Source organism: Odocoileus virginianus, chromosome 23 (genome assembly GCF_023699985.2).
Source record: "Odocoileus virginianus isolate 20LAN1187 ecotype Illinois chromosome 23, Ovbor_1.2, whole genome shotgun sequence".
Taxonomy (NCBI): domain Eukaryota; kingdom Metazoa; phylum Chordata; class Mammalia; order Artiodactyla; family Cervidae; genus Odocoileus; species Odocoileus virginianus.
The window spans coordinates 39,714,364-39,740,646 of NC_069696.1; the positions used below are offsets into that span (position 1 = coordinate 39,714,364).

General features: G+C 46.1%; 1 protein-coding gene across 6 annotated transcripts; it reads right to left on the reverse strand.

Annotated features, from left to right (window-relative positions):
- Window positions 1–239: 239 nt before the first annotated feature.
- LOC110123231 (apolipoprotein L3-like) lies at window positions 240–25,829 on the reverse strand. 6 transcript variants are annotated; one of them, XM_070453966.1, is made up of 5 exons: window positions 25,726–25,828; window positions 13,378–13,593; window positions 10,613–10,711; window positions 5,299–5,422; window positions 240–2,785 (listed from the first exon to the last, which is right to left on the reverse strand). In XM_070453966.1, exons 3-5 carry the CDS (start codon window positions 10,641–10,643, stop codon window positions 1,978–1,980), a joined length of 963 nt encoding a protein of 320 aa, XP_070310067.1. In that variant the 5' UTR covers window positions 10,644–10,711; window positions 13,378–13,593; window positions 25,726–25,828; the 3' UTR covers window positions 240–1,977. The 6 variants fall into 6 exon arrangements, with proteins under 6 accessions (XP_070310067.1, XP_020726651.2, XP_070310065.1 ...); XM_020870992.2 differs by lacking the exon at window positions 25,726–25,828 and adding an exon at window positions 16,126–16,220 and having other exon boundaries at window positions 13,459–13,593; XM_070453964.1 differs by lacking the exon at window positions 25,726–25,828 and adding an exon at window positions 16,126–16,220.
- Window positions 25,830–26,283: the final 454 nt, after the last annotated feature.

Consider the following 26,283-nt stretch of genomic DNA (forward strand, 5'->3'; position numbering starts at 1 on the left):
ATTTACTATGTCAATGTCACCAGGGAAAACTGAGGTTCAGACTTGCCCCCAAATTGGGAAACTGGCTGGTTGGTCTGTTTTCTGGACTATGCCATTTCCTTAGAGGAAGAGAAATCCTTAAACCTTCCAGTAGTCTAAAAATGTACTTTCCTATTGGGGTTATGCAGCTAGCCTTCATGCTCCAGGGAATCAGCCAGAAATAGGGAGAGAGAGAAAGAAAGACACAGGGACCCAAGCTCTGATGGAACAAGGGTGCTTTATTGAATTCTATAAGAGTATATATACCATAATACAAGGTAGCTTCTTCAGATAAACATCAAGAGATCAGACTTTATTCCAAGTTACCAAGGAAGCACGGAGCAATAGAGGCCATAAGGCCAAAAGGCGATCCATGTCAAAAGAGGGTCGTAAGCAATCCCTTTCACCAAATGGAAAAGCTAATGAAGGAGATCCTATGCAAGCATCCCATCTCTTTGATCTCCATCGTGGGAGAGGCTTGCCTGCTCCTCTCACCAGCCATGGACTGATAAGGAAGAGAGGGCTCAAGAGAGATAGGAAACAGCACACAGGAATCCTACTGTTAAACATTCCCTGACACTTTCCTTCCATAAATGCTCCCTGTTAGCTTGAGATGAATCATAAACATCAATTATCTCTTGTCCGAAGAAGTGAGCTCAAGGCCCGAGTCCCTAGGGGCCACAGGGAGCTGAGTCTGGCGGGGCCAACGGGGACCCTCTGCGACTGGCATCAAGTGTCAACTCACTTCTGCAGGCAGAAAGCTGCTTGAATTCTTCCTTCACAGAGACTCTGGGGCCCACTCTGCTGTGTCCACATCCCTCCATCTTCCATGAGTGGGGAGAAAATTTGGCATCATGCAGCCCTCCTTGATGGGGATAAAATGGAAACAGCGACAGACTTCATTTTCTTGGGCTCCAAAATCACTGTGGACAGTGATTGCAGCCATGAAATTAAAAGACATTTGCTTCTTGGAAGAAAAGTTATGACCAACCTAGACAGCATATTAAAAAGCAGAGACATCACTTTGCCAACAAAGTCCCCTATAGTCAAAGCTAAGATTTTCCCAGTAGTCACGTATGGATGTGAGAGTTGGACCATAAAGAAGGCTGAGTGCTGAAGAATTGATGCTTTTGAACTGTGGTGTTGGAGAAGACTCCTGAGAGTCCCTTGGACAGCAAGGAGATCCAACCAGTCCATCCTAAAGGAAATCAGTCCTGAATATTCATTAGAAGGACTGATGCTGAAGCTGAAACTCCAATCCTTTGGCCACCTGATGTGAAGAGTTGACTCATTTGAAAAGACCCTGATGCTGGGACAGATTGAAGGCTAAAGGAGAAGGGGATGACAGAGGATGAGATAGTTGGATGGCATCATTGACTCGATGGACATGAGTTTGAGTAAACTCCAAGAGTTGGTTATGGACAGGGAGGCCTGGGCTTGCTGTAGTCCACGTGGTCCCAAAGAGTCGGACATGACTGAGCAACTGAACTAAACTGAAGAACTCATAAAAAATGAAAAAGGATAAATATGGACACAGATACATGTATAATTGAATCACTTTGCTATATACCTGAAGCTAATACTATATTGTAAATCAACTATACTTTAATAAAATATGGAAACAAACAAGTCACTACCTATTGAGTTCAAAGGTGAGTTGATGCTGGCGAAGTAGGGCTAGAGACCGTCACCAGGGGGAAACCCTTCTTGCTGGAATATCAAACCCTGGGGAGGGCGACAGAGGAGCCCCTGCTACTTGTGCTGGATCTCTGCAATCCTAACTCATTGGCTTTCTCCCATTTTCAAAGCTCCCCTATTCCTGGCCTCTCACTGCTCGTCTCCCTGTCTCTCCCTTATTCTGCCCTCCGTGTCTTCTTTAGCCCAAAGCAAGTGGTTTCTCCCCGTGACCATGCACGCATCCCCGGTCCCTGCACTGCTCTGGGGGTGGCCAGTCGGGACCTATTGCAGACTCTCGTAGATCCAGGTGAGCTCCTCCAGCTTCGTCTCCAGCTCCCGGGCTTTCTGCCTCATGTTCTCAGCCGATTCTGTCTTTGCCCCCTCCTGCAAGTCCTGTGCGTCTTTCACCAGTGAGTACACATCCAGTGCCAAGAATAAGCCTGAGGTGACTCCACTCACGATGCGGGCTGTTCTACCCATTGCCAGAGGTGTGCCTCTGAAATGATTTCTCACCTGTTGGGCACTTTGGACAGAGACTCTCCCAGTGGTTATGTAGCGCTGGGCAGTGGCTACTAATTGAGGGTTGCCTCTGGCCACCCTGATGGCATGAACATGCCTCCCAAAGTCTTTAACTTCATAGAGATCCAAGCCATAGGAAATTATTTGGGCTGTGTCAAGGAGACTGGCCTGGGTTTCTGCTGATGACATGTTTACCTTTTCCACCACCATGGTGGACACACCTGTCACAGCAGCTGCTGCTCCCAGCCCTATTCCAGTGACTGAGAGTCCCAGACTGAGGCCCGCTGTGAAGGGTGCCAGAACCAGGCCAAGGATGCTCAGGGTGCCAGACGCAATGCCGGTGGAGGAGGCTACCACATTGGAGATGGTGCAGTCCCTGTGCACCTTGTCAACATGGTCTGCGAGCTCACGGAGCTTTTTTATGCTCTCCTTCAGCTCCTGTTTTACCTGAGGAAACTCCTTCAAAAACCTCTCCTTTTCCTGCTGGTATTTTTGGAGTCTGTCTGGGTCCTCCCTGGCCAAGTCTGTTAGCAGCTTGATCAGATGTTCACGGAGTACATCTGCGTCTTCCCTGTAACAGTGAACATTGAAGCCTTAGAAAGACAGTTTGCTTGTCTATGAAACAGGCTCAACAAGCTCTATCCTGCACAAACCACAGAGATTTTATTGTAAATCACAAGAATTTTACTAATGTAAAAGTTTTTCCAACCTGAAACCCTCATTTGGATATTGTTAGTGCTCCATGTACTTATTCAATCATGGAATAAATAGGCAAAGGTCATCTTAGGATACCTTTAACTTAAGAGAGATATTTGATAAAGACACCTCAAAGGCAGGCCAATACCATCACTTCCAGAATGTGTGTAAAATGGGGACTTCACAGATAAACAAAGAGAAGTGGGATTAGAGCAGAAAACCCTTCATTCAAGGACCTTAGTGTATAGTGAGGAGTCCTCTTGCTCTTTGCTCTTGGCTGCTAGGATGTGGTCCCTAGGCCCCCAAAATATTCTGGCTGATAAGAATGTCCTCGTCTGTCTGGGACTTGGGCCACTGGACAGTCTGACATATTGACATGTGATGGGCCTCTGGGTCACGTGGTATCAGTTCTGACCTCCGGAGGAGCTGGGCTCTAGGGCATTAGTCTGACTTCTGGGAGGGGCTGGAGATGACAGGACAGGGTAATTTGTTGTTAAATAGGGTGAGCGTCCCTGGCGGGCAGTGCTCCATGTGTCCTGCCCCACTGAATCTAGGACAGTAACGCATCCTGGGTCAATGGGACCTTCATGTGTGAAACATGCCCAGACTCTGCCCTGTGGCTGATGGGAAACTGCATCCTTCCCTGTGAAAAACCATAACTGGGATCCTGAAGCTTTAAGTGAGTCTGTGCATCGTTCTAAGAAGTTCTAGAATCTGAGGGTGGTTGTGGGATCCCCCAAATTTGCCCTTGATGGGAAATGTAAGGATACTCCCGGGACTGTGCCCTCATACTTTTCAGATTGTCTAACTGTGAACCTAGAATTTTATTTTTTTTAATAAAAACTCAGCTAGAAGGACCTTTAATGATCATTTTGCCTGGCTTCTGCTCTCACCCAAGCCCGATACCCTTGGCCTTCTCAGCAGAAGGACACTGGGTCTGTCCACTGCCCATATTGACTGGGAAGCAGGAGATGTGCTGTGAGTCCTGTTACCCATGGCCCCTCAAGCCCACCTCACTGACTCCTGACCCCAGGACCCAGCACCCCGGATCTCTCAGGGGTTATATGTTAATTTATGACAGCTTCATGAGCCTGCACCCCAAGGCTGTGTGCAACTTTATGGAACCTCTAAAGATTCAAGACATGAGGAAACACCCATCTGAGTGGCTGAGCCTGAGGAAACCGGCACTTGCACAGCTGGTGAAAGAAGTGTTTTCCTCTTTGGTGGGGATGCGTGAGGCTCCTCGGAATCCCTCAAATGACGCACAATCAGAACCACTCACTGTGACCCTGGAGGGCTCCCTGAGCCACACGGCCTTCCACTGTCAGGGAAGCTCCACGTAGACTAGAAGAGGGTCCCAGATGGAGTGAGAAGCCAGGTCCAAGGCAGGGTGTGGAGGACACGGTCACCCAGGGCCCCTAGCCCAGCATGAGGGGATCACATCAGGAAGGGAAGAAATGTCCCCTCTCCCACTCCTGGGACCTCTGTTAGAGTCACAGCCCCTTCATTTCTGTGTCCTTGGGGCCTACCCTCCTCACACTAGTCCTGGCCCTGCTGCCCAAGCCTGCCTACTAGTCCTACAACCTGGACCCTCTGCTCTACCCTGACCCCTGGTCTGACCCTGGTCCAGGTCTCCCTGGGCCTTTGGATGAGATGATTGCACTTGGTTCCCCACCTCTGGTCCTGCAGTTCACTCTGAGGTCATCACTACAATCCATCAGATTGAATTGCTATTCCCACTGGACACATAACACATAACAAATCTGAGACTCAAAGTCTTAAACCCACAGGCCCAGAGTTGGGCAGGGCTAGATCCAGGATCCCACCAGGTCCAACCAGTTCCCCTCCAGCCTCTCTGCCTTATTAGCCAGCAGGAACATGCAGGGTTGGTATAATTCCTAAGATGGGGAATGAAAGAGTTCTAGTCAATTCCCAGGAACACAAAATGATATTCGGGTCAGGATTTTCCGACTTGACCCAAAGGAAGTCCTTCTTGGTTCTCATCTCCAGGAAGAAGGTCCCTGATTCTTCCCAACAAGCTTATCTTAAAATTAACATAGATTGAGCACCTACTCTGTGTCAGCAATCATGAAAAACACTTGCATGCATGATCTCAGAGTCCTCAGAATAAAACTGAACAGATGATGAAGCAGAGAGTAGTTCAGTAACTTGTCCAAGGTCATATAACCTGCCCTTCCTTTCAGGTTTCATCTCTTCTCAACCCAATGTCATTCACTGCCAACAAATAACACGGAGGAAGCATTCCACATAGGATCTTGAGGAGGAACATCCTCTACCCCAACCATAGGATCTGCCTGGAGAAAACTAGCCTGGGAGAATCTTCCTGGGGGCATGTTGGTGACATTTCTGGTGTACCTGCATGGTTACCTGGACAAACTGGCCTCAGTCACAAAATTCTCCCAGGGTTTGTCTTCGAGCAGGAATTTCAGGTGTTCCCATCTCACACTCTTCTGGAGAAACTCAATGACATCCTCAAAAAAGCTTTGGCTCTCTAGACAGAAAAATAAAAATAATTGAAGATTCAAATAAACTATGGGGTGATGTAAACGATATCGAGTATAAGTGGTTAAAGTTCACCTTTCTCAGCAGCATTCATCTGGCCTGCTGTTGATGGATTTATCTGGGGTGTCAGGTGGACTGTATGCACCAGCCGCAGTTCATAGGTTAACGCCCAGACCCACCCACTCTGCAGTGACTGTATTAGAAGATAGGGGGCTTTAAGGCAGTAATTAGGTGAAATGAGGCCTTAAGTGTGGGGCCTTCATTCAGTAATATCCGTGTCCTTATTAAATGAAGAGACACCAGATCTCTTCCTCTCTTTCTCTTCCCTGTAGTATTAAGTGTTCTTAGGTTTTCTTTTTCTCATGTATCACTAGGGGAGAAATGAACTCAGGGCTCACATGGAGGGAAACCACAGCACTAGATCTGTGTTTTGATTGATTAGGGTGGGTGTGGGTGGAGGAAATAACTGAGCACCTGGGTGTCTGCGGCTTTCCCTTGTAGCTCAGTCAGTAAAGAATCTGCCTGCCGTGCAGGAGACCCGGGTTCGATCCCTGGGTTGGGAAGATCTCTGGGTTGGGAAGATCCCCTGGGTTGGGAAGATCCCCTGGAAAAGGAACTGGCAAGCCACTCCAGTATCCTTGCCTGGAAAATCTCATGGACAGAGGAGCCTGGTGGGCTGCAGTCCATGGGGTCACAAAGAGTCGGGCACAACTGAGCAACACTTACTGAGGGCTTCCCCTGTGGCTCGGCTGGTAAAGAATCTGCCTGCAATGCGGGAGACCTGGGTGCCATCCCTGGGTTGGGAAGATCCCTTGGAGAACGCAAAGGCTACCCACTCCGGAAGCGCAGTGCCTGCCATGGACCGCGCAGGAAGCGAGGCTGGGAGGTCCTATCCCACGCTCAAGGTCAGGGGCAGCGGCCGAGAAGAGCAATCCCATGTCCAAGGAGCGGTGGCTGCACGGGCTCAGGAGGGCCAAGAGGAGCTACTACGTTCAAGGTCAGGAGGGGTGACTCCTCCAAGGTAAGTAGCCGCAGCTGTGCTTTGCTGGAGCAGACGTGAAGAGATACCCCATGTCCAAGGTAAGAGAAACCCAAGTAAGACGGTAGGTGTTGTGAGAGGGAATCAGATGGCAGACACACTAAAACCATAATCACAGAAAACTAGCCAATCTGATCACAGGGACCACAGCCTTGTCTAACTAACTCAGTGAAACTAAGCCACGCCGTGTGGGGCCACCCAAGACGGACGGGTCATGGTGGAGAGGTCTGACAGAATGTGGTCCACTGGAGAAGAGAAGGGCAAACCATTTCAGTATTCTTGCCTTGAGAACCACATGAACAGTATGAAAAGGCAAAATGAAAGGATACTGAAAGAGGAACTCCCCAGGTCGGTAGGTGCCGAATATGCTACTGGAGATCAGTGGAGAAATAACTCCAGAAAGAATGAAGGGATGGAGCCAGAGCAAAAACAGTACCCAGTTGTGGGCGTGACTGGTTATAGAAGCAAGGTTCGATGCTGTAAAGAGCAATATTGCATAGGAACCTGGAATGTTAGGTCCATGAATCAAGGCAAATTGGAAGTGGTCAAACAGGAGATGGCAAGAGTGAACGTCGACATTCTAGGAATCAGCGAATTAAAATGGACTGGAATGGGTGAATTTAACTCAGATGACCATTATATCTACTACTGTGGGGAGGAATCCCTTAGAAGAAATGGAGTAGCCATCATGGTCAACAAAAGAGTCCAAAATGCAGTACTTGGATGCAGTCTCAAAAACGACAGAATGATCTCTGTTTGTTTCCAAGGCAAGCCATTCAATATCACGGTAATCCAAGCCTATGCCTCAACCGTTAATGCTGAAGAAGCTGAAGTTCAGCGGGTCTATGAATACCTACAAGACCTTTTGGAACTAACAGCCCCAAAAGATGTCCTTTTCATTATAGGGGACTGGAATGCAAAAGTAGGAAGTCAAGAAACACCTGGAGTAACAGGCAGATTTGGCCTTGGAGTACAGAATGAAGCAGGGCAAAGGCTAATAGAGTTTTGCCAAGAGAACGCACTGGTCATAGCAAACACCTTCTTCCAACAACACAAGAGAAGACTCTACACATGGATATCACCATATGGTCAACACAGAAAAGTCAGATTGATTATATTCTTTGCAGCCAAAGATGGAGAAGTGCTATACAGTCAGCAAAAACAAGACCAGGAGTGGACTGTGGCTCAGATCATGAACTCCTTATTGCCAAATTCAGACTTAAACTGAAGAAAGTAGGGAAAACCACTAGACCATTCAGGTATGACCTAAATCAAATCCCTTATGATTATACAGTGGAATTGAGAAATAGATTTAAGGGACTAAATCTGATAGACAGAGTGCCTGATGAACTATGGATGGAGGTTTGTGACACTGTACAGGAGACAGGGAGGGATCAAGACCATCCCCATTGAAAAGAAATGCAAAAAAGCAAAATGGTTGTCTGAGGAGGCCTTACAAATAGCTGTGAAAAGAAGAGAAGTGAAAAGCAAAGGAGAAAAGGAAAGATATACCCATTTGAATGCAGAGTTTTCAAAGAATAGCCAGGAGAGATAAGAAAGCCTTCCTCAGAGATCAATGCAAAGAAATAGAGGAAAACAACAGAATGGGAAAGACTAGAGATCTCTTCAAGAAAATTAGAGATAACAAGGGAACATTTCATGTAAAGATGGGTTCGATAAAGGACAGAAATGGTATGAACCTAACAGAAGCAGAAGATATTAAGAAGAGGTGGCAGAAATACACAGAAGAATTGTACAAAAAATGATCTTCATGATCCAGATAATCACAAGAGTGTGATCACTCACCTAGAGCCAGACATCCTGGAATGTGAAGTCAAGTGGGCCTTAGAAAGCATCACTATGAACAAAGCTAGTGGAGGTGATGGAATTCCAGTTGAGCTATTTCAAATCCTGAAAGATGATGCTGTCAAAGTGCTGCACACAATATGCTAGCAAATTAGGAAAACTTATCAGTGCCCATAGGACTGGAAAAGGTCAGTTTTCATTCCAATCCCATAGAAAGGCGATGCCAAAGAATGCTCAAACTACAACACCATTGCACTCATTTCACATTCTAGTAAAGTAATGCTCAGAATTCTCCAAGCCAGACTTCAGCAATACGTGAACCATGAACTGCCAGATGTTGAAGCTGGTTTTAGAAAAGGCAGAGGAACCAGAGATCAAATTGCCAACACCCCCTGGATCATCGAAAAAGGAAGAGAGTTCCAGAAAAACATCTACTTCTGCTTTATTGACTATGCCAAAGCCTTTGACTGTGTGGATCACAATAAACTGTGGAAAATTCTAAAAGACATGGGAATACCAGACCACCTGACCTGCCTCTTGAGAAAACTCTATGCAGGTCAGGAAGCAACAGTTAGAACTGGACATGGAACAACAGACTGGTTACAAATAGGAAAAGGAGTATGTCAAGGCTGTATATTGTCACCTTGCTTGTTTAACTTATATGCAGAGTACATCATGAGAAATGCTAGGCTGGAGGAAGCACAAGCTGGAATCAAGATTGTTGGGAGAAATATCAATAATCTCAGATATGCAGATGACATCACCCTTATGCAGAAAGTGAATAAGAACTAAAGAGCCTCTTGATGAAAGTGAAAGAGGAGAGTGAAAAAGTTGGCTTAAAGCTCAACATTCAGAAAACTAAGATCATGGTATCTGGTCCCATCACTTCATGGCAAGTAGATGGGGAAACAGTGGAAACTGTGTCAGACTTTATTTTTGGGGGCTCCAAAATCACCACAGATGGTAATTGCAGCCATGAAATTAAAAGACACTTACTCCTTGGAAGGAAAGTTATGACCACCCTAGATAGCATATTAAAAAGAGACGTTACTTTGCCAACAGAGGTCCGTCTAGTCAAGGCTGTGGTTTTTCCAGTGGTCATGAATGGATGTGAGAGTTGGACTATGAAGAAAGCTGAGAGCCAAAAAATTGATGCTTTTGAACTGTGGTGTTGGAGAAGAGTCTTGAGAGTCCCTTGGACTGCAAGGAGATCCAACCAGTCCATCCTAAAGATCAGTCCTGGGTGTTCATTGGAAGACTGATGCTGAAGCTGAAACTCCAATACTTTGGCCACCTCATGGGAAGAGTTGACTCATTGGAAAAGACCCTGATGGCGGGAGGGATTGGGGGCAGGAGGAGAAGGGGACGACAGAGGATGAGATGGCTGGATGGCATCACTGATTTGATGGACATGAGTTTGGGTAGACTCCAGGAGTTGGTGATGGACAGGGAGGTCTGGTGTGCTGCGATTCATGGGGTCGCAGAGTCGGACACAACTGAGCGACTGAACTGAACTGGGTGTCTGCGTGGGCGTTTGAGAACAACAGGACTTGTACCTGCCTGAGGCAGTTACCTGGTAATCAGGTGTGTATCATGGGAGCACTGGGCAGGGGCCCTAACACTCCCCAGGGGAGAGGGGATTCTAGAGAAGGGGATCGGTTTCTACTTGGAATTAACACATTCCAGGTAGGGGGGACAGCACGACACTAGGCAGGACATACTATGTGGTAGGCCCCCGCCCAGGCCACGGATACACATTATATTTGGTCCTCATCACAACATAGGGAAATATCCTTCTCAGGTAAGGTGCTCCAGGTCACACAGGTGTGGGAGGCAGCAAAGGCCAGATTGGGGTTCAGTTTAGAGTCCGCTGACCCTCAGAGAGCAGCTGGGTGGGCAGCAGGGCGAGCGGTGGAGGAAACAGCCTCTGTGTTGACAGCCCAGGGTCTGGGAGCAGAAGGAGGCTTGGACCAAGGGAGAGGGCAGGAGAAGCTCCAGGGGACCTCCCCTCCCTGTCCCACCTGGCCTTGGAGACTTCCTCTGCTGTGCCCGCCCCCTCCATGGGCTGTCCTGGCCTTACTTCTGAGTCATTAGCAGGGGGTCAGAAGGCAGGGGGAGGAAGTTTGCATCTTTTCTGTGGCTCCCTGAGGACCAGAAAAGAGGCTGTGGGAACAGACCAGCAAGTGTTAGGGGACTCCCCATTGCCTCTCTGGGGGATGCTTCTCCACACCTTTCTTGGTTCTTGATTACTTGGCAGGTTAATTTGGCCTGGAGGCACCATACTCAATTCTGGGTCACAAGTAGGAACCTGCCAGAGACGAGGTGGCTGACTACCTGAACGGTTCCTGGGATCTTCTGAGCTCATGGTGGCGGCAGCAGGGTTTCAGAGGTCTCACCCTTCTGTGTCAGGCTGGAAGAAGGTGTCGTTTCACCCTTGGGGAAGAGAAAACAGATTGTGGGCTTGATCACGTGTGAGCAGTGGCTGTAGGGAGCAGCGAGGGGCGTGATCTCTGGCAGGTTTCCCTGGGACGGCCACCAGCGCCACCAGGAACTTAGCGCAGCGTGGTTCTCTGTCCCCTGGGCTCTGCAGATCACTTGTTAAGGAAAGGTTACTCATCCTCCCGCCGTCCTCCCCAGCCAGAGTCCTGCTCTCCTGTTGGGGCACAAGGAGAGGATAATCAGAGAGGAGACAGCCATCTGCGAAGTTACAGGAGCAATAAAACCAGAGACAGAAGAACAGGTAGGAAGGGAACACTCTGGAAATTACATGAGGTTGGGAATGCTTGTGTTACTAATTGGTTATAGGTGATAATGATCCATTGTCTATGATGTGCAGGCTCCTGAAACTCACCTAAACTTAGGTCAGTCCAAGTTTTCCCATTTCTGCTGGAGCCCAGCCTTGAACCCAAGTCTTTCTGATCCAAATCCCAGGTTTGTGATGACTAAGCTCTACTTGCTTTAATGTACAAAAATGTCTATTTGTGGATGCATGTTAATTGGAAAATGACTTTTTATTGCAAAATGATGTCATGCACCCTGTGGTCGAGTCTCTGCCTTGATAAAGTTCCCGGTGCTGTAGCTCCCACAGCCCACATCTTCCTTGCTTCTACAACAGCCTTTATCCCACAAACCTTTTTTCTGGAGTCCCACCAGCTCCACTCCAATCCCTGCAGCCCTTCCCTGGTCAGCTGAGGACCTGAATGGTGTCCTCTTTGCTGTCCACTCCTGATTGTTGGACTTCAGGCTGTTTTTAATTCTTTATGTAAATAATAGTGCAAAGAACACTCTTCTTGTATAAAATTTTGCCTACATTTAAGATTCTTTCATTAAGCTATTTCTAGAAGTAGAATGCTGGATCCAAGGGTATCAACACCTAACATTTTTTCATACTTACGCTACTTTGTTATGCAAAGAAACTGTACAAATTTCCATTCACACATATCTTATGTGATGGTGTCCATCCTTTGTCTTGCCAGTTCTCTATTATTTTTTTAAATAGCAGATCTTTATATAGACAGAACTTCTTTTGGTTCTGGTTGTGACTATCTTGTGTTGGCAGATGAGAAAAGAAGCCATGTTAATTATACTTAGGCAGTATTTTAAGAAGGCAAAAGAGTACTTATTTAAGTATTCTTCCTGAGACCTGGCTGAAATGATAGTAAAGGTCCTTATAGTTACAGTAACAGCTATTCGTGAGAGTGGCTTGTATTTCTGATTTTGCTCTGCACTGCTAGTTACTCTAACTAAGACTTTATAAATTATAATCATATTGTTCTGATAACCAGGAGGTGTGTACCACTGTATCCCCATTTACAGCTAAGGAAGCTGAAGCATAGATGTTCTATGATTTGCCTGAGGTCAGAAGCCTTGTTCATGGAGAACTGGACCCCACCTCACTCTCTGGGCTCAAGATCCCATACCTGTCTTCTTCTCACTTTGCTTCTAACAATAATAGTAATAAAAAAGCAGGGATGGTGGCGACAGGAAACCAGAGTCTTCACACTCCCTCCCTGGACTGAAAATTATGACTGCTTTTTATTTAACAATTGCACATTTAACCTTGCTCTGGTCTCCCCTCTCCATAGATAAAGTTACTGAAACAATCACTGGTAAAACTGCCCCTGCCATTCTCTACAGCACCCAGTCTAGAGTGGCCCAACTTCCTTAGAGTTTTTCCCAAACCCCCTAACCTGAGCCCTGATCCTAGAATCTTTCTTTCTATCACCTTCCCTCTGCAATGCCCAGGGTTCCCCTCAAGAAGAGTAACCATCAGCTTGATCACCAGGGGTATGCCTGGTGACAGAGGCTGTGGGCACTGACTGTGTGGATGGGAGAGAATTTACACAGACAGGCCTGTCTCCAGGCAGGTGGGAGAGGAGAGCTGGTTGGTCCCCTGCCTCCTTCTCTGCCTTGAAGCTGTATGTCCCCAGGAGCTAGGGCAGCCAATTGAAATTCGGAAACACAAGGACCAAGAGCCAAGGCAGAGACAGGAGAAGAGCTTGGGCAGAAAGGGCTGATCCTGGATGATGCCGAACACTTGAAAATGCATTTGGACCCTTGATCTCATCCTTCCATCCTTCCCTGCCATTCTTGTCCTTGTCCTGACCCTTGTCTGGGGCCTCAGCTGGGTGTGGATGCTGGACAGTGCTTCCACTGCTGGATTTCTATCCAGGGCGTCCTCCTCTGTTAACCTCTGATTGGTCACTGCTTGAAAAGCCTATCAGTGGGAGAGAGAAGAACCCTGAAAAGACTGTCCCTACCCAACTATATGGCCAGATGCAGAGGCCTCCCCTCCATGTGGGCAGAGATTCTCACCAAACATCTCCCTCCATGTGGCTGCAAGTTATCCACCTTGGGCAGAGAAAGTGGGGGGGTGGGGTTAGGGCAGGATCAAGTGCAGAGTCCTTAGCCCATCACCAGGCCCTCCTGATGCTCCTACTCGTCTTCCTCACCCTCCTGCCTTCTCAGGGCCTGGTCGAGGGGCCTGGAGGACTCCCAGCTCCCTGGACTCTGATTCCCCCCAGCCTCCAGAACTTCACTCAGGCTGCCCCTCCTTCTGCAGTGCCATTCCCCACCTGCCTCACCAGATGAAATGTTACCTGTAATTAGAGTTCCCACTCCAAAGCCTCCTCCCCCTGCTGTCTCATCCAGTTCCTGTCCAGTTTCCCCTGGAATCTTACACTTTCCTGGTTGTGGGTCTGTTTGTGTGGAGCTTCTTCAGCTCCCAGCACTGGGCAGGTGCCCTGTCTCTTCTCGGCTGCTCCTCCTGCTCCAGGGCCTCTGGGGCACTCTCCACCCTCCCAGGTGCAGCCTGGCTAAAATACAAGGTGTGGGATCCATTACTGGGACATGAAACCACCAACTTCTTGAAGACACAGCACCACACCTCTTTTACCTGAAGTTGGGTAATTCCATTTGCTTTCCTTATCTGTCTTGATAGAAGCTCTTTCTGACAGAGAGTGCCATCAGATTTCTGACTGTTTCCATTTATGGGTATCCCTTGCTTTCCAAAAGATCACCCTCTGCCAGTAAACTGTGAAGTGAGGACTACATCCTCTTCACACTATGCCATCTTGGTTTAGGAAAGCTTTTATAGGAATACTGTACTTTCAGGTGGCAGGAAACACCTGTATTTCCTCATGTTTCCTTACTCCAGCCATGATATTTTTACAGGAGGAGAAAGAGGAAGAGAGAATTGTGGAAAGACATGGGCTCCTGTTAAAATCTCAATAATGCCTTACTGTACTGGAGGCTCCTTTAAAGGCAGAAAAAAACAGTGTATTTCTTCTTGATTGCAGTAGGTACCTGTTAAATAAATCCTGCTTTAAGGGGATAAAGCAGCAGACATGCAGGAAGGAAGGTAGGGAGTCTGGGAGAGCAGGAGAGGAGGAGGAGAAAAAAAAGGAGGGAAAAGGTAGAAGGTGGAAGAAAAAGAGAAAGAAGAAGAAACAAAAAGCTCTAATCACTTAGTGAAACCTAAAGGGATATAAAGGTAAACCAGAATGAAAAAAAATCTACAGACAAACTGGAAGAAATGAAAACATTATGCAAAACATATTGGAAAAATACTGCTAACTTGAGGAAAACTCTCACCAAGACACATCCCAGAAAACATTGGACCTCTTAAAAGTTAGAAATTGCTAAGGACACCGTAAACCAAATCAAAATGCAAGAGATCTGGAGACAATGTCTGCAATACTTAGAGAAGATAAAGGTGAATATCCCCAACACAGAGAGAAGCTACAAAGTCATATGAGCAGACTGAAACCAGCTTTTAAAAATGGGTAAGAGTCAAGGCTATGGTTTTTCCAGTGATCATGTATGGATGTGAGAGTTGGACTATGAAGAAAGCTGAGCGCCGAAGAATCGTTGCTTTTGAATTGTGGTGTTGGAGAAGACTCTTGAGAGTCCCTTGGACTGCAAGGAGATCCAACCAGTCCATCTTAAAGGAGATCAGTCCTGGGTGTTCATTGGAAGGACTGATGCTGAAACTGAAACTCCAGTACCTTGGCCGCCTCATGCAAAGAGCTGACTCATCCTGATGATGGGAGGGATTGGGGGCAGGAGGAGAAGGAGACGGACGACAGAGGATGAGATGGCTAGATGGCATCACTGACTCGATGGGCATGAGTTTGAGTAAACTCTGGGAGTTGCTGATGGACAGAGAGGCCTGGCGTGCTGTGATTCATGGGATCGCAAAGAGTCGGACATGACTGAGCGATTGACCTGAACTGAACTGAAGAGAACTGAACAACACTCCCTGGGGAGGTGGCTTGTCCAGGGTACACAGCTTTCCATGGGCAGAGTAGAGGCCAAGACTAGGCCTTCTGACACTGGTATGTAAGTAGGGAATGTGGTTTTCTTTTATTTTATTTAAACTGATCAAATTGTACACTCTGTTTTTATTATTATTATTATTATTTTTTTTTTTTTAGCTGCACTACCCACTATGTGGGATCTTAATTCCCCAACCAGGGACTGAACCCACAACCCGTTCAGTGGAAGCAGGTAGTCTTAACCACTGGACCACAAAGGAAGGCCCAAGAATATGATTTTAATAACCCCAAAGTTTCTAAGTTTATCTCTGCCTGTCTAAACACATAGATCTAAGTCTACAACCCTCCTATTACACTAATGTGTCTACAGTTTGACTTTTTATCTTAATATTACAAAACCAGGATCATAATGCAGACATTGTGTAGTAAGCCCTTCTCACTTCCTCCATCTAGATCATCTTCCTCACACATGATCAACCATCATGGGCAGCCCTTAGCTGAGTGCCCAGAGAGCACAGGAAGGCAATGTCCTGCCTTTCCCCACTTGGTCTCCTGCCCCTCCCCTGTCAGGCCTCAGTTTCCCTCTAGGACCTGGCACTGAGCAGGCACTCAGAGACAGGGTGGTGATGAACCTGGATTCCTTGTATCCCAAAAGGAACGCTTTCCCCACCCTGGGGGCAGCCTCAAGGTGGCCAGCCCATAGGAGAAGAGGCTGTGATTCTCCTGTCCTCTACCCATCTGCTTTCTTCAGATTTCCCAAAGGGCTGAGCACCCCCCAACCTTCCTTCTGGGGTCACCACTCACATCTCAGGAGTCCACATCCTCAGCTGAGCCCACCTGAGCAAGTGTCTGACCTCCCTCTGCACCATTTAGGGGCCTTGGGGGTGGGAGGAAGCCCTCAGACACACCTGCCCCCACATCCAGGCTCTGCCCCTGCTTAACCTGCTCCTCTGGCCATGACCTCATCTCTCTGAGCTTCTTTTTCCTTCTTCTGTCAACTAGTGACATCATCCTTTTCTCAGACAGTTGTCCTGAGGATGGGGAGATGGGCGGGTCCTACTCCCTGCTTACCCAGGAGTCTTCCTCTGCCCGAGTGTGAACAAGATGCAGTTGTTCTCAGCTCTGCAGATGCAGCCACCAGCTGTGCATCTCTGCAATAAACCACACACACCCTCTGGGCCCAGATATACCTGGAGAAGCAAAAGGGAAAGTGAATGCCCTTATATCTGGGTTGCTCAGATTAAACAAACACCCTGACCCCCAGGCCCCACCTCCCTTAGATAAACAAGCCCAGTCCTGTCCTGTGGAGTCCTTCATGGCCGAGTACATTGTGCCTTGGGCTCTGTGAAGGAAGACCCACCACCAACAGACTGTGAGGTCCTTTGCCAAGAGTGCTCCATCTACTCCGTGGTCTTCCCGACCCCTCCACCCTCTCCATCCACCCTCACTCACCAGCCTGTCTGCCTTATTCACCTTCGCATAGCCAGCACTTGGCACAGTCCCAGAAGATACCGCTGCTTACTGCATACTGGTCATACTCCTGCTGCTGAGGGGCACACTCATGCGGGTTCCAGGCACTTCCGCCCTCAGATCCTTCTTCCAGAAACACCTGCTCCTACCACCTGGCAAAGTTATCCTCATCTTTCAAAGCCCAATTCTGGCACCACTTCGTCTGAGAAACCCTCAGGAAGTCCCCTGCTCTGCTCCCATCATACCTGGGAGAGGGCCCTAAGTCCACCACTTAGCCATTGTGTGCATGTCACCTACAACCCTTATAGACTCACTTCAGTTCAGTTCAGTCACTCAGTCGTGTGTCCAACTCTTTGCAGTCCCATGGATTGCAGCACACCAGGCTTTCCTGTCCATCACCAACTCCTGGAGCTTGCTCAAACTCATGTCCATTGAGTCGGTGATGTCTAGGCCCCTGTGGTCTTGTCCATGAGGGTAACAATGACACCAGTGACTTTGGTCCCAGTGGCCCAGGCTGGATGGATGCAGAGTTCACAGGAAGGGCTGAGAGCACACTGCACTTTTCTACCTCACTTGACAATAGGTCTATTTGGGAGGACTTTTGTAGGACGTCCAGAGTCTTAGTAACTCAGGGAAGTCTACAAGAGAGGGCCAACCCTGTTTCCTCTGCCCATGATGACTCTTTTCTGGGGAACCTAAAAGGAAATAGGGTTGGTTCTCTCAGGAGAGCATCAATCAAGGTGTTCACTTCCTCTCCCACTGTCATCTAGCACCTGACTCAGCAGTGAGGGCATGACAGGGAGGGGGACAGCACATTGAGTCCCCAAGGTCAGGAGGGGCAGGGGAGGTGGCCTCCTAGCACCCCTGGAGCTTCTCCTGCTCTCTCCCTTGGTCTCAGCCTCCTCCTGCTCCCAGGCCCTGGGGGCATCACCACAGAGGCCCTTTCCTCCAGCTCTTGCCCTTGTCCACCCAGCTGCTCTGTGAGGGTCAGCGGACCCTGAACTAAACCGCAGTCTGGCCTTTGCCACGTCCCACCTGTGTGACCTGGAGCTCCTTAACTGACCTCACCTTAAGATAGAAATCCTGTTTCCCTATGTGTTCATGAGGGTGAAATCGTGTGTGTGTCCATGTCCGGGGCCAGTGCCTGCCACACAGTAGGTCCTGCCTAGTGTGCTGCTGTCCCCTCTCCCTGGAATGTGTTAGTTTCAGGTGGAAACCTCTTTCTCTAGAATCCACACACCCCCCATGCTGTGTTAGGGCATTTTCCCAGTGCTCCCTTATGCAAACATCTGCTTACCAGGTGTGACTGCCTCAGGCAGATACTGGTCCTATTGATCTCAAGCACCCCTGCAGACACCCAGGTGCTCCATTGTTTCCCCCACCCACCTCCCCTTCAATCAATCAATACAGAGTTAATTCTGTGAATTCCCTCCAGGCAAGTTCTAGTTTCCTTTCTCCCTTAGAGATGCAGGAAAAAGGGAAAAATTTAGAAGCCTTCCAGCTGAGGGGATAGAGAAAGAGAGAAAGAAATCTGATGTCTCTTCTAATAAGAGCACCAAGCTTATTGGATTAGGACTCTGCACTTATGGTCTTGTTTTACCTAATGACTGCCTTAAAGGCCCTACCTCCTAATACAGTCATTGCAGGGAGAAGGATGGGTCAGGATTTCAACTTATGAATTAGGGGCAGGGGGAGCAGTCTACCTGTAACCCCAGGTGAATCCATTAACAGTACCCCAGATGACTTTTGCTCAGGAAGGTGAACTTGAACCACTTTATGTGTGTTCTTGTTTGCTCAGCCACTCAGTCCTGTCCAACTCTTTGCAACCTCATTGACTGTAGCCTGGCAGTCTCTTTCCATGGGATTCTCCAGTCAAGAATACTGGAGTGGGCTGCCAGTTCCTCCTCCAGGGGATACTCCTGACCCAGGGATGGAACCCGCATCTCATGTGTCTCCTGAATTGCAGGCAGATTCTTTATTGCTGAGCCACTTTAAACTCAATACCATTTATGTTCCACCATAATTTCTTCTAACCTTTTTTCTTTTTCTTTTTGGTGTAGAGAGCCAAAAGTTTATTGATGACGTCACTGAGTGTTTCCCGGAGAGAGAATACAGGGAAGAACTGCAGTTCCTGATCACTGAAGACAATGCCTGGGAGATTTTTGTGGCTGAGGCCAAATTGTCCAGGTAAACCACATACATGTGCCAGGAATTTTATCCAGATCTTCTTGGGAAGATCTCCCCAGGCTAGCTTCCTCCTGGCAGACACACCTCCTCCAGGTAGGATCCTAAGGTTGGGATCGAGGTTGTTGCTTCTTAAGATCCAATCAGGAATGTTTCCTCCATGTCATTTGCTGGCAATGAACGGCCTCAGGTTGAGAAGAGTTGAAACCTGTAAGGAAGGGGCAGGTTATGTGACCTTGGACAAGTTCCTGAACTACTTTTGGCCTTAGTTTTCTCATCTGTTCAATTTTATTGTGCAGAAAACTGAGATCATGCATGCAAAGTGCTTCACATGATGGCTGACGCAGAGTAGGTGCTCAATTAATGCTAACTTTTTAAAAAACTTGTTGTGAAGAGATGGGATCAAAGTTCTTTTCTCTAGAGATAAAAGCCAAGTCAGACTTCCTTTGGGATAGGTCAGAAAATCCTGACACCAGCATCACTTTGTGTTCCAAGACCTTTTATAACTAACACCCAAAAGAGGTGTTCTTTTCATTATAGTGGACTGGAATGCAAAAGTAGGATGTCAAGAAACACCTGGAGTAATAGACAAATTTGACCTTGGAGTACAGAATGAAGCAGGGCAAATGCTAATAACGTTTGGCCAAGAGAACGCACTGGTCATAGCAAACACCCTCTTCCAACAACACAAGGGAAGACACTACACAAGGACATCACCATATGGTCAACACAGAAAAATCAGATTGATTATATTCTTTGCAGCCAAAGATGGAGAAGCTCTATACAGTCAGCAAAAAAAAGACCAGGAGCTGACTGTGGCTCAGATCATGAACTCCTTATTGCCAAATTCAGACTTAAATTGAAGAAAGTAGGGAAAACCACTAGACCATTCAGGTATGACCTAAATCAAATCCCTTATGATCATACAGTGGAAGTGAAAAATAGATTTAAGGGTCTAGATCTGATACAGTCCCTGATGAACTATGGATGGAGGTTCGTGACATTGTACAGGAGACAGGGATCAAGACCATTCCCAAGAAAAAGAAATGCAAAAAAGCATAATGGCTGTCTGAGGAGGCCTTACAAATAGCTGTGAAAAGAAGAGAAGTGAAAAGCAAAGGAGAAAAGGAAAGATATACCCATTTGAATGCAGAGTTCCAAAGAATAGCAAGGAGAGATAAGAAAGCATTCCTCAGTGAACAGTGAAAAAAAATAGAGGAAAACAATAGAATGGGGCAAATTAGAGATCTCTTCATGAAAATTAGACATACCAAGGGAAAATTTCATGCCAAGATGGGCTCAATAAAGGACAGAAATGGTATGGACCTAACAGAAGCAGAAGATATTAAGAAGAGGTGGCAAGAATACACAGAAGAACTGTACAAAAAAGATATTCATGATCCAGATAATCACGATGGTGTGATCACTCACCTAGAACCAGACATCCTGGAATGTGAAGTCAAGTGGGTCTTAGGAAGCATCACTATGAACAAAGCTAGTAGAGGTGATGGAATTTCAGTTGAGCTCTTTCAAATCCTAAAAGATGATGCTGTGAAAGTGCTGCACTCAATATGACAGCAAATTAGGAAGTCTCATCAGCGCCCACAGGGCTGGAAAAGGTCAGTTTTCATTCCAATCCCAAAGAAAGGCAATGCCAAAGAATGCTCAGACTACAACACAGTTGCACTCATCTCACACAGTAGTAAAGTAATGCTCAAAATTCTCCAATCCAGTCTTCAGCAATATGTGAACTGTGAACTTCCAGATGTTGAAGCTGGTTTTAGAAAAGGCAGAGGAACCAGAGATCAAATTGCCAACATCCCCTAGATCATCAAAAAAGCAAAAGAGTTCCAGAAAAACATCTATTTCTGCTTTACTGACTATGCCAAAGCCTTTGACTGTGTGGATCACAATAAACTGTGGGAAATTCTTCAAGAGATTGGAATACCAGACCACCTGACCTGCCTCTTGAGAAACCTCTATGCAGGTCAGGAAGCAACAGTTAGAACTGGACATGGAACAACAGACTGGATCCAAATAGAAAAAGGAGTATATCAAGGCTGTATATTGTCACCTTGCTTATTTAACTTATATGCAGAGAATATCATGAGAAACGCTGGGCTGGAGGAAGCACAAGCTGGAATCAAGATTGCCAGGAGAAATATCAATAACCTCAGATATGCAGATGACACCACCCTTATAGCAGAAAGTGAATAAGAACTAAAGAGCCTCTTGATGAAAGTGAAAGAGGAGAGTGAAAAAGTTGGCTTAAAGCTCAACATTCAGAAAACTAAAATCATGGTATCTGGTCCCATCACTTCATGGCAAGTAGATGGGGAAACAGTGGAAACATTGGCTGACTTTACTTTTTCGGGCTCCAAAATCACTGCAGATGGTGACTGCAGCCATGAAATTAAAAGACACTTACTCCTTGGAAGGAAAGTTTGACAAACCTAGACAGCATATTAAAAAGTGCAGACATTACTTTGTCAACAAAGGTCCATATAGTCAAGGCTATGGTTTTTCCAATAGTCATGTATGGATGTGAGAGTTGGACTATAAAGAAAGCTGAACTCTGAAGAATTGATGCTTTTGAACTGTGGTGTTGGAGAAGACTCTTGAGAGTCCCTTGGACAGCAAGGAGATCCAACCAGTCCATCCTAAAGGAGATCAGTCCTGGGTGTTCATTGGAAGGACTGATGCTGAAGCTGAAACTCCAATACTTTGATCACCTGATGTGAAGAGCTGACTCATTTGAAAAGACGCTGATGCTGGGAAAGATTGAAGGCAGGAGAAGGGGATGACAGAGGATGAGATGGTTGGATGGCATCACCGACTCAATGGACATGAGTTTGAGCAAGCTCTGGGAGTTGGTGATGGACAGGGAGGCCTGGAGTGCTGCGGTTCATGGGGTTGTAAAGAGTTGGACACGACTGAGTAACTGAACTGAACTGAACTATAATAAGGAGGGAAGATTAGGTAAAATTTATAAAGAAATGTGTATTAAGGTTCAGATTTATGAAGAAGTTAAAAAATGAAGCTATGATGTCTCTATTGTGTGGATATAATATGTCCATGTGTACATTATAAATACTACATTTCCTTTGGATTTGTTTTTGTTGTTCTTCAGCTGATAAGTCATGTATGACTCTTTGCAATCCCATGGACTTCAGCACCCTGGGCTTCCCTGTCCTTCACCATTTCCTGGAGTTTTCTTAGTCTCATGTCCATCAAGTTGGTGATGCCATCCAACCATCTCATCCTCTATCATCCCCTTCTCCTCCTGCCTTCAGTCTTTCCCAGCATCAGACTCTTTTCTTTGGATAGTTGGTTTTTTTTTTTAATCAAAATTAACTTTTAAATGAGCTCTGTTTAACTGGTAAAGAAAAGTAAAAGCTTGCAAATCAAACATTTTAAAATACAATAGAAACTAGTACAAATGAATTTTAGGTTTTTGTGACTTGAACAATATTCAGGATTAAATTAATCTCTGGTACTAAAGTTTGTTAATTAATAGACACATCTTTAGAGTCATCAATATTAAGTATAGTACTTCCCCATCAGCATACTTCTGTACTTGTTTCCTCTGTCTGATTAATTTTCCCCAAACATGGATAATTAAGCAAATATATACATATAAATACAAAGTAGGCCTAGCACCAAGGAATATGAAGGACTCATGGAAGGTAGCAACTACTCTGGTAACGAGGAACAAAATATATTAATTATCAGTGTTTTCTATGGAAAAATTTGCAATCAAAAGGGCAAAATGATGGGGTAAATGTTCACATACTTAAGTATGGGAAAACCTTCTGGCTTATACAGAGTTTAATTTAAAATTTAGGCTAAACAAAACAGCATGCTTATGACCTATTAAACATACATTGTTATATGCTTTAACCATTAAAAGAAAAAAATACATTTAAAGGTTAAAATGGAGTAACTGTGGTTCAGATATCAAAAATGGAGCTAATCGCCATTGTGTACATAGTTTTAGACATTTTATTACCAAGAAATTGAGGTTGCTAAACTGTAACAGATTTAAAGATACCACCATCTGTTTTCAAAACTATATCTGCTAGCAGCTGCCAACTGCAACTTGACAGTCCCAAGATCTGGTCTTGTAGTTATAAAAACTTTCTCTTACTTTAGGAATTGTACCAACCTAGATAGCATATTAAAAAGAGGAGACATTACTTTGCCAACAAAGGTCCGTCTAGTCAAGGCTATGGTTTTTCCAGTGGTCATGTATGGATGTGAGAGTTGGACTGTGAAGAAAGATGAGCACCAAAGAATTGATGCTTTTGAGCTGTGGTGTTGGAGAAGACTCTTAAGAGTCCCTTGGACTGCAAGGAGATCTAACCAGTCCATCCTAAAGGAGATCAGTCCTGGGTATTCATTGGAAGGACTGATGTTGAAACTGAAACTCCAATACTTTGGCCACCTCATGGGAAGAGTTGACTCATTGGAAAAGACCCTGATGCTGGGAGGTATTGGGGGCAGGAGGTGAAGTGGACGACAGAGGATGAGATGGCTGAATGGCATCACCGACTCGAAGGACATGAGTTTGAGTAAACTCCAGGAATTGGTGATGGCCAGGGAGGCCTGGCGTGCTGTGATTCATGGGATTGCAAACAGTCAGACATGACTGAGTGACTGAACTGAACTGAACTGAATGGCAAATGAAATATCTCAAGCGACTGCCTCCAAGAAGACACTAGATTTTTGAGTAGAATAATATAAGATAAAAAAGTTGCTTTAAATTGTGTTTTTATTTTTAACAAAGAGACATGTGGAGTGGCCAATAGCTCCTGTTATATATGATTAATACTCCTGAAAAAGTTAAAACCAAAATTTAGACTAATTTAAGGTGTTACTTGGTTACTAGAAGGTGCATAAAGAGAAAATACTGAAAAATTACTTTCCTGGTTGATGTCTAAAATAGAATATTTTTAGAAAATAACACATAGTGCATTTTGATCATTATTCTTACCTTACCTACTAATTTTCAAATATTTATTCAGGTGCTATAACAAAGTAATCAAAGAAAAATGTATTTTGTTTTTGTGATACAAAATATTGGTGCTAAGCTTTGGTCTAGGGACTATTTCCAACACTGTGTCCATTCCCCAAATTGAGGCAGGACCACACTGCATTTCAGCAAGAAGCAGCCAGAGCAGTCATTGCTTTATTACCTCAAAATTTGGGGAAAGGTGATAAGAGAATGGAAACTAAAAATGAGTTCCTATGGCAGGTTTATAATTAACTTCTTTTTCTAAAATTGTATTTCCTTTCCTGTTCCATTCCCCTTCCTCCTCACAGTTGAGGAGTATTCACAAAGAGGGCAGGGGACAGAGGGATGTGACCAAGCAGGACCCAAAGAGACCTTCCCAGGACAGAACTCTCCTCCACCCTATGTCCTCAATCTATCTTAAGTACATAAAAACATGTTTGCATCCTAGGCCTCCCCCAAGTTCCAAAGAATAAATTAATTTAGAGAAGTGAGAAAATGTAGAAAGAAACAAAAGAGTTAGCAAGGCAAAACAATAACTGTTTAGTCATTAAACAAATTCAAGAACTTTTATTTCCTTCTCAAGAGCTAATATTCTGAATTATGTCATCTGAATTATGCCATCACTTCATGGCAAATAGATGGGGAAACAATGGAAACAGTGACAAAGTTTATTTTCTTGGACTCCAAAATCACTGTAGATGGTGACTGCAGCCAAGAAATTAAAAGGAACTTGCTCTTTGGAAGAAGACAAACCTAGACAGCACATTAAAAAGCAAACATGTTACTCTGGCAACAATGGTCCATCTAGTCAAAGCTATGGTTTTTCCAGTAGTCACGTATGGATGTGAGAGTTGGACCATAAAGAAAGCTGAGCTCCAAAGAATTGATACTTTCAAACTGTGGTGCTGGAGAAGATTCTTGAGAATCCCTTGAACCGCAAGGAGATCAAACCAGTTAATCCTAAAGGAAATCAGTCCTGAATATTCATAGGAAGGACTAATGCCGAAGTTGAAGCTCCAATACTTTGGCCACCTGATGCAAAGAACTGAGTCACTGGAAAAGACCCTGATGCTGGGAAAGATTGAAGGCAGGAGGAGAAGGGGATGACAGAGGATGAGATGGTTGGATGGCATCACTGACTTGATGGACATGAGTTTGAGCAAGCTGCAAGAGTTGGTGATGGATGGGGGAGACTGGCGTGCTGCAGTCCATGGGGTCCCAAAGAGTAAGACATGACTGAGCTGCTGAACTGAACTGAACTGACCAGGACTCCTTGTTTGATGCCCTGCAGTAAATGTTGCAGTTTCCTTTACCACAACCTAGTGTCAGTAGGTTGGCTTGAAGGTGCATGGCTGAGAGGACCCAAATTTGGCTTAGAAACACTCCATCTGTGTTGTCTTCTCCACATAGGACCTCCCATTACTCCAAACCACATCCTGAGCAGAGGACCCAGCAAGTATAGAAAGGCAAAGCCCTGCATCTCCCTGCTTGGTCTCGTGTCCCTCTTCAGAGACAGGGTGTGTGAATAAATCGTTATTCCTTGCATCTCAGAAGAAACCCTTCCCCCCCCCCCCACCATCAGCGTCAGCACAGCACCCTGAGGGTAGCTTCAAGGTGGCCACAGGAAGAGAGGGTGTGACTCCTTCATCCTCCTCCACCCCCTCTGCTTTCTCCAAATTCCTAAAGGGCTGAGCACCCTAAATATACACCTTCCTTCAGGGGTCAGTGCTTACATCTCAGGAGTTCTCATCTTGAGCTGAGCGCACCTGAGAAGGTGCCGCCCTCCCTCTGCTCTGTTTAGGAGCCCCAAGGCGGGAGGAAGCCCTCAGACACACCTGCCTCCACATCCAGGCTCTGCCCCTGCTTCACCTGCTGCCTCGGCCATGACCTCACCTCTCTGAGCTTCCATTTCCTTCTTCTGTCAACTAGTGACAATCATCCTTTTCTCAGACATTCATCCTGAGGATGGGGAGATGGGTGGGGATCCTACCACTCTTGCTTACCCAGCAATCTTCCTCTGGCTGAGTGTGAACAAGATCCAGTTGTTCTCCCCTCAGCAGATGCAGCCACCTTCTGTGTGTCTCTGCAATAAGCACACACACTTTCTGGACCCAGATATACCCAGAGAACAAAAGGGGGAAGTGAACGCCTTCTCATCTGGATTGCTCACATCAAACAAACATCCTGCCCACCAGGCCCCACCCTGGCCTAATCCCACCCTCCTGCTTGTCCCCTTTGAGAAACAAGCCTAACCTTGACATGCCAGAGCCTTCCTGGCTCAGCACATCCTGACTTGGGCTCCATGAATGAAGACCTGTCACCAACACACTGTGAGGCCCTTGGCAAATCACTCCCCTACCCCACTGTTGGGGTCCTTTAATGGACTGGAACCTGGTGGTCCGGAGTTGATGATAAGAAAGTGAAAGAAGGAAAGAGGCTAATATTCCCTGGGTTACGCAGCCATCCTTTGTGTTCCAGGGAATCAGCCAGAAATAGAGAGATAGAGAGAGAGAGAGAAGGACACGGGGATCCAAGTCTCTGGTAGAGCAAGGGTGCTTTAC

What these genes read in the sequence shown, in the direction of transcription:
- LOC110123231 (XM_070453967.1), bottom strand. Translation starts at nt 10,643, where the DNA reads ATGAGCTCAGAAGATCCCAGGAACCGTTCAG. An exon ending in AGATCCCAGGAACCGTTCAG is followed by an intron (nt 5,423 to 10,612) that starts GTAGTCAGCCAC and finishes TTTTCTGTCTAG; the next exon opens with AGAGCCAAAGCTTTTTTGAG. An exon ending in ACTGAGGCCAGTTTGTCCAG is followed by an intron (nt 2,786 to 5,298) that starts GTAACCATGCAG and finishes TCACTGTTACAG; the next exon opens with GGAAGACGCAGATGTACTCC.